Source organism: Perca flavescens, chromosome 2 (assembly GCF_004354835.1).
Source record: "Perca flavescens isolate YP-PL-M2 chromosome 2, PFLA_1.0, whole genome shotgun sequence".
Classification (NCBI taxonomy): Eukaryota; Metazoa; Chordata; class Actinopteri; order Perciformes; family Percidae; genus Perca; species Perca flavescens.
In genome coordinates this window covers 26372183-26386590 of record NC_041332.1, presented here as the reverse complement: position 1 = coordinate 26386590, position 14408 = coordinate 26372183, and the positions used below count along the sequence as shown (strand labels likewise).

General features: G+C 40.0%; 1 protein-coding gene across 4 annotated transcripts in view; it reads left to right on the top strand.

The window, feature by feature from the left end:
• The first annotated feature begins 2404 nt into the window (after positions 1 to 2404).
• rnf24 (ring finger protein 24) overlaps positions 2405 to 14408 on the top strand; it is a 33821-nt gene continuing 21817 nt past the window's right edge. Inside the window, exon 1 of one of the 4 annotated variants that reach the window (XM_028595286.1) lies at positions 2405 to 2654. Coding sequence is in view for 1 of the 4 variants with exons in the window: in XM_028595296.1 (XP_028451097.1) it covers positions 8143 to 8192 (50 nt within the window). In the remaining 3 variants the exon portion in view is untranslated. Of the gene's footprint in view, positions 2655 to 6916; positions 7478 to 8139; positions 8193 to 14408 lie in introns of those variants that run through there. The other 3 variants (XM_028595277.1, XM_028595296.1, XM_028595260.1) reach the window with 3 other exon arrangements.

The window sequence follows — 14408 nt, the reverse complement described above, 5'->3', positions numbered from 1 at the left end:
GCCGTTTTAGCTCAGGGGACACTTGTAGTACGTAGCTGCAGCTTCTCAGTGTTACCTGCACTGATTCGGGTAGGGGTTTTTTCTATCGAAAGTACTCGCGTAGCTATAGCGATCAAGATTAACGTAAAAATTGGCCGGAATTATCCTTTAACTTACCAGCTAACGCTAACGGTAGATAGCTAGCTTTGGTTGGCGTATAGCTGAACAAGACATTTTTAAGCAAACCATTTAACTTTGATGAAGTGAAAACACAAAGTGAGAGTGTCAAAGTTTAAAATAAAAACATGGACAACACCAAAGATGATGATGATGTTGAAGATGCATGTTGAGTTTAAATAAGGTAGGAAGCAGACAGAGATAGACGTGAAGAGGGAGAGGAAGGATAATTAATATAGCTTCCTGCCTTATCTTTGGCCTGAAGAACAAAAAACACGACGCATGACAATGACATTATTGTCCAGGCCTCTGTGTCTCATCCGGTGGTCCTACAGTGAGGACATGAATGGGAGGTGAGTGATAACCCTCTGACCTGACCTGCGCACGTGTGGAGGTTATTTTGGAAGTCCAGGAAAGGGATGAGAGACCAACGCCTTGATGCAGTCATTGACCTGCAGCTATTAATGCTTCTTGCAATCACCAGTTACTGGTGCAAACAACAGCTCTGAACCTTTAGTAACACATCTTACCCAGACAGAAGAAGCAAGATGTTACAGATGAGAGATCAGTAAAATGTACATGTGCTCTTCCTTTAAAGCAGGATTAATTCATTTTTTGGCCTTTTGAGGGCAGCGCAGTCTCGCTTGCCAGACCTATCTCTACAGCGTAACAAGCTGCAAACACAACAATGACATATGATCACCTTATAAAGTTAATTTGGTGAACATATTAGCAAACAGTTTCTTATTTACTCATCCAGCAGATACAGAGCAACATAAGCATTCATTTGGAGTTGTGTTTCTGGACACCTGATGATTGAAAAATATCCGTCTCTTTAGCTACTAAATGCTCCACTTTGTTAACCAGCTAGTTGCTATATGCTAAGTGCTGAGCAGTGTACAGTGGGTTTATCTTTTTTGCTGAAAACAGCTGCCTGCTGCGACTAAAAACAATGCTGATGGACCAAAAGCGTAAAGTACACCTAAAACAATAGGCTGAAAGACAATAATAATAACCCTCTGTCACTACGAGCGATGGCTTTTATTACCATATATCCATTGTTCTAGAGGAATCACATTGTGCAGTTATTCATTGTAATACAGTCTCAATCACAAATTAATATACTATGACACTGTGCAAAGAATTGTTGAATTGTAAAACAAATTTGCATGTTTTGCATGCAGAAACACTCCTCCATATTTTGTTCAATGAGGTCAGTGAACACACTTTTGTTCCCATCTTGCCTGTGTTTAGATACGCTGCCTCGTCACAGGCGACTCTGCTATATGTGTCTCACTGGGAGAGCTGCGGGAGTTATGTGACCGTGGACCTCTCCTGTTACAAAACATACACTGCAGCCGCACAACCTTGCTGATTCTAAATGTCAGACAGTCTGCAGGAGGTGCAGGAGGTCTCTCACATACATGGAACATGTTCTTCTAATTTCCAATCCAGTACGGCAGGCTTGTAAACATTAAACACTGTCCGTGGCTGATCTGTAACTACAGCAGCAGGAGTTGATTTGTATTTGTGAAAAGAACGTTGACTCCTACGGGCCCCTGTGTTAAAGCTAGGCAATAAAGCCAACAATCTTGTTAAAGTGATAAGAAACGTTGACACGTTGAATCTCTAAAAGCTCAGAACTCAGACAGCTAAGGTTGCTGAATCCCCACTCCATCAGCGACCTATGTCTGGCAAACGACCTCAGCAACTTTTACCATCTCCTGTGACTCCATTCTCCAGTACTAGCCCTCCAGTCCCACCTCAGCACAGCCTCGGGCTTGTTCATCACTGCCCAGCCCAGAGGCCCCCACCCTTCACAACAACAACCTGAATCGGCTGAACCGGAAGTTGTTTTAGTCCTACTTTGTGAAAGCTGTCTCAAAGCTCTTCTTCCTGCCCTGAGGACCGATGGATCGAGGAGGGATCTCTGAGGAGCTATGAGAGAGGATACACAAGAGCAGCCTTCCTGGAAGCCGTGCAGCTGAAAGCCGTTGCCCATACAGCTAACTAATCATGTGACGCTTCAGAGGAAAGGACATGTCATCCATCTTTTCCTCTCTCCTCCCATGATTTCCTCCATCTCCCCAATGCTGCCTCGGTGGGATGGACTAAGACGCGAGTAAGGGAGGCAAGTGGAGGAGCCGGGGATGCAATTTAGGGGAAGTGAGAGGCCCCTAAGCTCTCCCAGCTGTGCGTGCCTGCCTCCACCTGCAGGTGGATAACAGACTTCCTGCCTGACAGGAAGCAGCATGTGAAGTTGTGGAAACATGTCTCTGACTCAAAGTCCATTGCACTGGTTCCCCTCAAGGCTGTGTCTTTTCAGCTGCACCTCCAGTCACCAGTCCGTCAAACTCCTGAAGTTCGCGGACAACACCACCCTCATTGCACTTACAGGTGGGAGATTGACCGTCTCGTGACCTAGTGCAGTTAGAACAACTTGGAGCTAAACGCTATAAAGACGGTGGAGATGCTTGTGGATTTCATGAAGAATTGTGGTGAGTTCAGCACAAAAAGAAGACCAGAAACCTGACACATTTGGAGCTTTTGACATTTCAAAACCAACTCTTTATCACTCAGGCATAAATAAAATTATAATAGACTACCTAATACACGAGTTTGTTTGCATGCAGAAAACCAAAGTTTTATAATAAATCTTCTATGCATAACTTTTTTCCGACTCTTTAAATGACATGGTGGGAAATACACCACATAAAACTAACTTGAGTGTGAGTGTTTTTGTAAACACACAGGACATCTATCAGCACACATCTGAGATAGAGACACCTACAGTAATCAGGCCTTATGTACCATTACTGACTATTCATCTTCAGGTCTTAAGCCTAATTTGTTTCACATCAATTAACTATATTATGTATATTTCATAGTGAGCCTTCACATTGTCCTACTTTGAAATTCGAAGCACAGATCTAAATGTAATGTAAAATGATCGCCACTAGAGGGTAGCAAATAATGTGTCTTCGTATGAATGCACTACTCAAACATTACACATTGTCACTTAATGTCTCGCTCTTGCTGGAACAGTGCAAACATAATGTTGACATACAGTACAGTATAGGTCTGTAAAACATCTCTAACTTCAGGAAATGAAACAAAGAGAATACGTTTTAAGTTTGACAGCTTGTTCAGTCGAGCCAACAGCTGCTTGCAGTAGAAAAACCTTAAAACGCCTGAGAAATAAGAGGATATCAGTGAATTTTACATATATAGTGTTGGTAATAAAATGCAAACTAACAAGCAGCACAATATGTCATGCATTTCTGTTTAATTTAAGGTAAAAAATATATAATAGATGCATAGTGTGTACTCTTTTATTTTGGTTTGTATTCTGTGCTATGCCTATTTGATTGTGTTATAGTGTTGTTACAGTAAGTGTTCCTGAGGAATATACTGAAAACAGTCCTTCTGCTTTTGAGATTAAGTGCACTTTTATCACAGTCTTCTTCCTATGCTAAAACATGAGTCTGTAGTCAGGCTGTCATTTTACAAACAGTATACCAACTAGACAAAACATAGTAAACCACAAATCCAGATAATATTTGCTTTCAATAACATCTAAAACTTCAGATTGTTTCACTATTCTTCAATCTCTGGTATTTTGCATATTTAAAGTAATTTGATTGCCATTAAACCTGACCCACCACTATCATCTCCATGACTAGATGCACATAGTTTGTGTTAATTATATTTCTGGCAGAATTGTGGGTTGTTTTCTAAAATTGTGACATGTGCCATTCTTGTAGGTTTGGTAGCATTCATAGAGTCATATCATGCTCTCTTATGGACTGAAACCTTTGATAATGCATTTTTGAAAATCTAATATTAGTACGGCCTTTCGAATGGACTGTTTTTTATGCCAGCGAGGGGGGAAACATTTATTTCATTACTCTCATTTGGTGTCATTTGATGATGCTTTTGTGGTGCTGAAAACACAACAGCCTATTGTTGGCTGTATGAACAAGACACAGTGGTAAATGACACAAGACATGGTGTATGTGCAGAAGTGGACATAAAGGCCATCAACAGACGAAAGGAAGTGTAACATGGTGATAATAAACCTCCTCTCTCCTATTCTTCTGAAATAATTCCTCCATTCAGTCAGTACCAAGCAGCAGCCTCCTCCTGCCATCCCATGGAAGGGAAGGAGGACTAGTGCCAGTCTTGTACCTAGTCTGCCATCCCTCAATGGGCCTTTGTGGTTGCTGCCATCCTTCCCCCCCGGCCAACCCCCGGCAGCCCATTCAGGAGTGTCACATGGCACTCCCACTTTGCACCCATCTCACAATGCAGCCCTGTCATTCGCACCTCATTGACATGCGCTCATAGTGATGTGCATTGGGGAATGGTCGTGCTCCTCCTTTACTTTTAAAGGAAATGAAGTGCCGGGCTGGGTGGCCAAAGTGTGGCTTCCTGGATACGGTATTCATATTTCTTAGGAATCAGGAGGAAGTGCTGACATAGTAGGAATTGGCGATGAGTTTCAGCAAATGTGTCACACCAAACTTCCACACCTTAAACTGTCAGTTACCATGAGAAAATGTTGTGTATATTATAAATTGTTAAACCCCAGTAGTCTTGCTAACAACATGTAAAGGATGACTGTTTGAATGTTACTATGAAAAAAGACTTTACATGTTAGTGCTAGGCTACAATAAACAGTTATTGTGGTTATTGAAGTTATTTATTGTCAGATCCACAACAATTACAGAAGAAATAGTTTTCAACAAGTTAAAAAAAAACGAGAATCCAAGGCATAAGACATAATAGTGCAAGTTAAAATATAGGTATAAATGTATTCAATAAAAGGTGTTTTATAAGGTGATATACATTTGTGGACGACAGTAATTGCAAATGAATAAGCTGAATGTAAACATGAATGTAAATATTATATGCATAATGAGAAGTAATATAAATATACAGAGGTGAAATCCATTGTTAATCAAGTTGTTGATATTTGATGGTTTTAGGGTAAAGAGTGACATGTGATGAGCTCAGAGCTCAAGAGTTCAAAAGAGTTCAAAGTTGATAAATGTTACTCAGTCTGCACATGGAAGTGTCTACATAGGCCAGGCAACTTAGATGATTCCACAGTGTTTCAAAGCTGACATACATTTTTATGCACTCAATGTAATTTCTTATGGACAAATCTAATCTAGCAATACATCTTCATAACTGATAACTTGAATAGGGCAACATGTTGCCAGATATAGGCATTGTTTTTGCATTTTGCATCAGAGATGGCAATATTGAGAGCTGATTGTGGTTTTGCAGTTGATCTTAACACCAGAAATTTCCACAATATAGTGGATCCACTCCTCAAGATTTATTTGACAATTGCATATTATAAAAAAATCTTTTTGAAATATTCATATGAAATAGACTGCATGAAACTGTCACCTACAGCAGAGAATAAATGAGCGATTAGGAGGTGTGCCTAAATAATTTCTGAATTGCCTAGCAAAAAATCTCAGAAACTCAGATCAGATTATTTACCTTTTGAGCATTTCCCCAGAGCCGACACTGCCTTTATTGTACAATAGTTATAGTAATTAAGAAAACCACATGAGAAAAAAATAGCCCTACAAATAGCCCTATAAAAAGCTTGAAATAGCCCTGATGTCCAAAAACATGACTGTTTTTTGGCTTGGCAACATTTTTCCCAGTCGTATCCACCCATTACTGAAACAGGCAAGAATCACCATTATCATCATCATTGAGAAACACCAACAGCATGTTTACTATAGCAGGCTATTATTAAAAATAAAGGCTCAAATTAGAACCAGGGGTGGTTCCATATAGTGAAGAAATTAAACTACATCTTTTTGTGCTTAAAAGAACATGTATAAGTAAGTATTTTTTAACTCAGATGGTTCTTAAAGGGAGAGTACACCACCAAATAAAAAAAAAACATATTTTTTTCCCTTACCTGTAGTACTATTTATCAGTCTAGATTTTTGGTGTGAGTTCCCCAGTGTTTGAGAAATCGGGTGTAGAGATGTCTGCCTTCTCTCAAATATAATGGAACTAGATGGCACTCAGCTTGTGATGCTCATTACGCCAACAAATTAATTAGAAAAACTCATCAGCGATGTCTCCTTCCAGAAATCATCACCTGGCTACTCAAGATAATCCACAGACCTGGTTGTGAGTTGTTATACAGGAACTATTTTTTTGTATTTATGGCCAAAAGCAGCAGCACTAAGAGGAAAAATATGTATTTTTCATTTTGGGGGGAACTTTCCCTTGTTCAACGTTCACATATGATGTGTGTTATAGATTACACTAAGAAACATATAAAGCACTTAAAAGCTCCACCTCAACCAGCTACCCCAGTAAAATACTGCACCAGTCTTAATTAACCAATTACAGATTTATCTTTTTTTTCTTCTTCTTCTTTTTTAATGTATTGTTAAATTTGTAATTGTATATTGTACATCATTTTTTAATATTATCTTATACAGTATTTTGGCACTTTATAATTGTTATTTTAGTCTATTTGCTAGGCTACTTTTATATTGTTATTTTTATATATCTGAATAACTTGATTGATGCAGCTGCAATGCAAGTTCATTGACTTTTTATACATGACTAAAAACTGGTCCCCTGCATCTCAAGGCATTACCATTACAAGAACCAGTATTGGTTCTTATTTTAACCATTATTTTAAAAATCCCTTGCAGTCAGCTAGCTACGTGACCATTTGCGGCATCCCCTCCCTCCCTCCCTCCCATCACTCCCCTCGTCGTACACGCTGTTCTCAAAACCTCCAGCGGCAATAATACATCCGTGCATTACCCCCATCGGTCTGTATGGGTCTCTATATGCTGAGCTGACTGGGAGGAGGTGGGATCTAGCTACTGGTGGAAGTGGGCTTAACGTATACGTTACGTGCGAGTCGTGCTGATTGCAAACCACGAATATCATTGCTGCCAACGACGGATTCTTTCGGGAGAAATCACTACGAGAAAGCCCCTCGCGGGATAACCTCCCCTCCCTGCCAGCAACATACATCCATCCACCACTTTCCTTTATTTATCGTCATTTTTCTTTTGCCTCTGCTTCCCACTCAGACCCAGCAAGGTTCTCGTTAACCACAGCCGCCACCGTCGTCCACATCACAGGCGGGGGCTGTGTGATGAGGTCGCCCTGCAGCAGGGGTTTGGTTACGCTAAGATTTTGTTGTTAGGACACTCTTCGCTTTCAGTTCGGGTCAACTTGTCGGCTTTTAAAGCCTCCTAGCACCCCGAGTGTGTGAAGAAATACACAACAGACGCAACTACTGGGGCTGTGGGAACGGCTGGTGAGTGGATGGTCCTCTTATCATTAGCTGCTAACTGCTTAACGTTACTGTTATATTGAATGTATTGCTCTTGGCAAGAAGCATTGATGCTGTCATATTTGGAGTTCAAGACCAGTCAAACGTGTGGTCTATTAACTAGTGAATATATTATATCATACAGACTTTGTAGAGGGATGTGCGAATGTTTTTGAATTGACATAACGTCAGCGCTGTTGAACGTTACCATTGTTTAGATATTTTGGACTGTATGCTACTCTGCGATAACGTTAAGGAACGCGATGTCATTTGTGGCTAAGGTTAACGCTGCTAGCTAGCGAGCCTACGCCCAGCTGTCCCCTGTTCTGTAATGAACAATAACCACACCAAGCCGCAACATAGAGATGCATGATCGATATGTATATAATGTGAAGTGGAATCATTAAGCTATCATAGCGCCCAATGGCTGGGTAAAAGTCAACTCAGCTTAATTATGTCCTATCACCCGGGACAATAACACTTTTTTTGCACATTATTATAATGTCAAGGTATAAACCTAAACTCGCTTTTAGCTAAACAGTGATAAGGTGATAACCCTTGTGAAAACGCATGGCAGGGAAACCGTAGGGCTATCTCTCTGTTTCCGTCAACACTAACAGCATTGTGTGGGCTCATGGGCTGTAACACGCATGAGCTATTGCACGCTTCTTCTTGGTGGATGTAGCTGGCAGCAGTGCAAGTATGACATTGTTTAATTATGTGTATGCTGTCATGTACTTTTTTTGTTGTAAAGAAAAAGTTATCTCCAATCTATTAAAATTCTGTATGAGATGAGCAGTTTTTTTTCTGAACTATGCAGACCTGAGAGTGGCAGAAAATATTGATTGTAGTACTGCTTACTGTGGAAACAGCTGCCAAGTAACCAGAGATAAGTTGTCCTCACCAGAATCAGTCATGTTAATAGCAATCTGATGACAGAATATACATCAGAATTTTTAAAAACATACCTTTCAGCCTTCTTCTGCTATTCAATGGTCTAAGGATTCAGGGTGTCTTACCTGTACTTTACAGACTGTAAAGCCCTCTGAGGCAAATTTAGTTGAAAGGAGGTATGTTGACTGGCTAGAGTCTTGAGCACTTAAGTATGTTGTGGATAGTGCACTATACAAAAAGTTTCACTTTGTTCAACTTTCTATGCACTGACTAATGCAAATGATTGACATCCCTGTATGCATGATGCACATATTCTCCAACAGTGGCAAAGTTGATGTGTAGAGTTAGTGAACCATCAACTGTCACTGAACAATGCAGCCCTGATAGTGCTCGAAAATGTGTTCAGTTCTGTATAGTGACTTCTTACTGTGGAAGCAGCTGTACAACAATGGTACAATGTCTTACAACATTCTGAAGTCTTTCTAGCATCTAGGAAAAGAATATATATTACAAAAATGTGTTCTTTAGCCTTACTCTGCATTGTGTTGAATTTGGGCTATTTGACTGGCAACATCCCTGCACCAATGCAGTGGACGGCACCAAAAGTTCAAATTAGTTGAACTTCTGTGCACTGACCTCTGAGAGTGATACCACTGATCCCTGTACACATGACTGTACCTCCTGTCCAAAACAGAGTAGAAATAGATGTGTAGTCTCTCTGAATTTTAAGCAAAACAAGTCTTAAAAGCATACAGAGATGAAAACAGTGGCAGAAAGCCATCATTTAGATGTAACATCCAAGTCCTAAAGGCTTTATTTGAGACTGAGTTTTGAGTATTGGTAGAGATCAGACATGTTTGCCAATGTGAGTATTTGCACTCTTCTAATGTTGAGTTGCAGTGGTTAAACGTTGCACTGCACGAATCGGTGCACAAATGTAAATGCCCCTCTAGTAGTGTCTGCTCTTGGATACTTGGATTTTCCTAGTATTATATGGCAATATCTAGCAATATTAGCGGGCCTAAATCATTTAGCATTTGCATAACTATAATGTTCCTAACCCAGAGGTTAAGCCAGATAACATTTTCATTTTTCAATAAGACCGTTAATGGCAAACTGAAATGACATAATTAATAAAATAGCTCAACTATCTATGAATAGCTAGTGCAACCCAATCCTGAAGAGACTTACTGTAAGAGAACTAGTTGAGCCCAGTTCATTTACTTATAGAGTGAGTTTATTTTCCAATGGATCATGTAAGTACAACACTGGGCTTCTGTAACAGCAAGGTGCTAGTCTTCCTCTGACTTCATTTTTGTAAACGGATGTTTTGGTGTTTAGATGGCTTCTATAAAGGGTCTTTAGACAGTCTGAGAAAAGTGGTGGTCAGCTATGTGTGTGTTGACACACACTATTACCAAATAAAAATACACTTGTGTGATTAAAGGGATTACTCATTCTACTTTGACGATGGACACCTTGTGAACATCCCAATACAAAGCCTGCTCGTCAATGGCAGTATACGGAATGTCATTTCATACTGTGTGTTATGCCATTTTCCAGTTAAGAGGAAATTAGCGTTACTTTATATGTAGGGAACTTACTTGAGGGCACTGGTGCCTCCCGTTGAGGGCAAACGTTAAATAGTCAAATACCACATAACAGATTTTAGGCAGACTGGTGTCTCCTTCAACACTTAGAGCCGGTCCAACATGTTCCAAATACACATTACTGCAGCATTTGAGAAGTGGGTGATCAAGAGGCCTCCTTCAGACTCCCTCAGTGTACGCCATTAGCTGCAGTGCTTAACATATAAAGAAGGTGCAATATGCAGAATTAGTGGGAAAGAACATAAGGGGATTTTATTTTACATAACACAATATTGCATTTAGCTCCTGTAATTGGGGGGTAAATGTAGCTTGTTGAATGTGTCGTCAAACCATAGTAAACTAAAGTACCTTTTGTGTGGTTAATCAATAGGCCAGACTTTTACTTTCAGTGTTTAACTATTGTGTAGCACGTAATGAGCTGAGCTTAAAGGTAAATAAGATGATGTGGCCCAGGTTTATTTCCATGATAATAAGCCCCTGCAAAGAATCACTAGTAAATTGGTTTGTATTATTATTATTTAAACATAATAAATTAAATCAAAGCTGGACCTACAATTAAGTTATTAAGTGTGTGTGATATAGTGATGTAATGAATAAGTGATTCATGATTTGGTTTTGTTGAACAAATTATGTATGATACCCCTAAATACGCAAATCAAATCAAACATAAGTTGCCCCTCATTGCTAACAGGATAGTCCACCTTAACTGATACAACTGATCCATTTCTTTTAACACTTTTCAAAAACCATCTTGTTACTTTAACTCGCAATTCTTAATCTGGTTTGCTGAAAATTTGCTATATAATTTGACATACTGTATGCATTATATAGCCTCATGCACAGTAAAACGAAAAATGCAAGCAAAGAGTTGTGCCTAAAGCTTGCATGTGCATTGATTGTTGATCAATAACTGGCCCCTTCCCGTGTTATCTTGATGCAGAGCAGTTAGTGGCTACCTTTTTTTGACATTATGTCTCTATTGTGCTACTGTTTGGTTTCATCCACTAATCCTAGTCCCTCGTTGTTTCTCTTGGCTTCAAGCACAAGGCACTTGGCCAACTCAAATTCTTCTTAAATAGATTGACTAAAGTAATGCTTCACTAAGAAGTAGGTTCATGGAGTAAGCATATAACATTTTAGATTTAGTCACAGTGTGTGAACGTGACACATTTTGGATGCTACATTTTGTCTCAGACTATTTATTTCCTGCAGGTCAGTAGTGGATAACCCCAAGAACTGATGTGACTCGTATTGGGTTCAGGTTGTTTTTATGTTTCAGCATGACTTACTCACCCTCACATGACTACAGGTTTTATTTATAGTGCCTGGGACAGACCAAGGGTCCTGTTTCTCTAAAGTAGGTAGCTGTGAAAAGCATAGCATAGGATTATGCTTGTTACAATTTGAATATTATCTTGTTCAGTGCTATTTTTTTTTAAAAGCTTATTTTCCAAACAAAATCACTCACCAATCTTGATTTTAAAGGGGTGTGTATGTGGCTACTCGACAAAAGTCAACAAGAGTGCTATGAGACAGCTGTGTGTGTCAGTTCCTCTTGTTTGTGTCAGCTTGTGTTACTATCAGAGTCGACTAAGGAATGATGGGCTTTAATAGGAGGGAGCGACAGCAAAAGAGCATATATAGTAAAGGTCATAACACACTTTTTGATTTTGGTCCCATTCAGATGATTTTAGTTCCCAGACGTTTGGCTTCATATTAGGGTTGCACGATATACTGTTTCAGCATCGACATTGCGATGTGCACATGTGCAATAGTCACGTCGCAGGATGTGCAACAAGTGAACTCAAACACGTCATGCTACAACTTCTTTGCTCTTTCATACAAAAGGAAAACTTGCACTGTTCTAATTTTTTCACAACTAATCTAGTGTTTCCCGTTAATTACCTACAGTTAAGGTAGGCCCTCCACAGTTTCATAGTGAACCGAAAAGATTTTTACACTTCTCAACAGGTGAGGTCCGCACACGTGGAGTGGCATTAGATGTAAATCCAGTAATTTAAATTTTCTATCAGCAGCCTGCATTAGGTTGACATTGTCAGCTCCACTCAAGTCCTGTGCCTCCCACATCTCCATAACTGTAGTTGTAGTTACAGCGACCTACTTACTGTAGAACTTGGCCCAACTTTGGAAAAACAAGTTTTTTGTAATGCATATTTTGGGGCTCAAAGTGGAAACACTGTTGGCTACTACCGTAATTAATGGGGTGCGTGATCGTCAATATTGTCATCTTCATTCCTCTCAGGAAGTAACCCTGTCGGACAGTTTAAAAAGAGAAAGATATCTTTTAAAGCTTTCTACATCCCTTACTGACAGCTGTATCCTTGGCCTGCATCTTATGATTTGTAATTGATCTGTTTTTCCTCCTCTCTTGCTGAAAGGACAAAGAAGGAAGACATTTCAACTGGGAGCAATAATGTTTTGATGGATGGTCAGATATGTGAATGCCCAGTGCCCCGCAACATCTCCCCCCCCTCTCTCTCCCCCCCCCTCTCAAATTGCTGAGAAATTGGTAGTTCAGTATCATCTGAATATGGGCATTTCACTTACCACAGCCAACACATTTTGAGGAGCCCTTTTGCTCTGCCTCTGAGGCCCTGGTGTTTGTTGCTGCCCTTCGGCATATTAAGTTTCAGATGTGCAAATCTTATGGCCGGCTGTGGCTGCTAGTGGAAATTTCCATTTCTCATTCAGCATCTTGTGAATGTGTTGTTGTGGGCTGATCACAAGAAACTACTGAACAGAGCTAAGGTTTTGGGTTTGTTTGTAATGGGAATTTTCTATATAATAATACGATAAAACAAGAAAAAAAAAGAAATGTATCAAAGATGCATGCACTAAATTACTAGGTCATTAGGGGGCATTTTGGAAAAATACAAAGGACAAAGGTTAATTTAATTAACCTGTTTTTGGTTAAGCATTTGGATACATTGTCCTTGGAACAAACCCAATGGCAGTATTACTCACTAGCTTCCTAAAACATATTTCATCACATGACAAATATGTGAAGTATCATGGGTCCAAAGGTCATCATTTGTCCATGTGATGTGTCTACTAATGGTCCAGCCCCTATTGATTATGAGTAATATGGAAGAGGGCTGGGGAAGTTGACGGATGGAAGACTTGTTTGTTCAGCACGTTTGATTAAGAGTACAGTCATACCATTGTGGGATAAATTAGTTATGTAAACGGATGAGCAAGGACAAAGGGATCGTTCTTTGATCAGAGAATTTGTTTGGTGATAGCAAGTGCCCCTACAGGACTTTCGCCCTGATTTTCTGCTTGCCAGCAGCTCCATATCGGAGGCAAATTTGACATTAGTTTGGCGCTCGAGCACTTGCCCGCAAGCATCGATGGGTGAACTGTTCAGAAATGCGAGACCAGAGGCTCACTGGTGCCTCGCAGACACATTCCAGATATCTAGCTGGCTAAATATCTGGAGCTGTCAGGGACTCTGCCAGGGAGCTACAGCCAATGAGCGCGCCAGACACAGGTTGAGAGGAAACCAGGGGGAGGGGTTGCCCGTACTTTACTGTATCTAGACCGAAGTTGTTGTTGCGCATAGAGAAAACGGGCTATAAAGATGTATGGAAACAGGCAATGACAACACCCTCTAAAAGCACGCTGTCTGATATTTCTTTTTCTACTTGGTTTCATTGCTGCAAATCAGCCACCAACAACTTGGAATGCTTGTTTCTGGCGGCCATCCAAAAATCCCATAGTCTTACATGTCAAAAGAGACGTTTCTAAATCAATGGATACATTTTTGTTAACATCATAATGAACGTTTTTGGCTTCATGCGACACTGATCAACTCTCATAGGAATGAAGGAAGCTACGCCTCAAATGCTGTATCCAGTTCTCTTTATACATCCATGGTGCGCCCCTGTCGCCAGTCAGTTAGTGAAAAGAAGACAGAAAGTTGTGTAGTGTGAACTACAGCAGACTGGAGTCTAGCTTAAGGTAGTGATGGTCAAATGATGCTTGCGAACCACTGTCTTTATTTTCTGAGCTCACTAATAGGCGCATTTGCACTGAATTGCCATTCCTTTTAACCTTTTTCTTTGAACAGAGAGTGCCATCTAGTGGGCTCAGAAAATAAAGACAGTGGTTCACAAAGCTTCATTTGACCATCACTAGCTTAAGGCAAGTCTAGATAAAACTACCAATGGGCTATATGGTTGTTCTCTACGATCTACAAATACCTATTCTAACTAGGCCTACTCTAAACTACTCATCATTATCCTGAATCAGATTGTGATCTAAATATTTTGATATCAATCTGTGAAACTGGTATCTCAAACTGAACTCTGCAAGTACTGTAATGTGTAATTGTTTTAAGAAAGTCTATTTGCTTGTTTCGACATAGCATAGGTCAAAATGAAACCATTTTG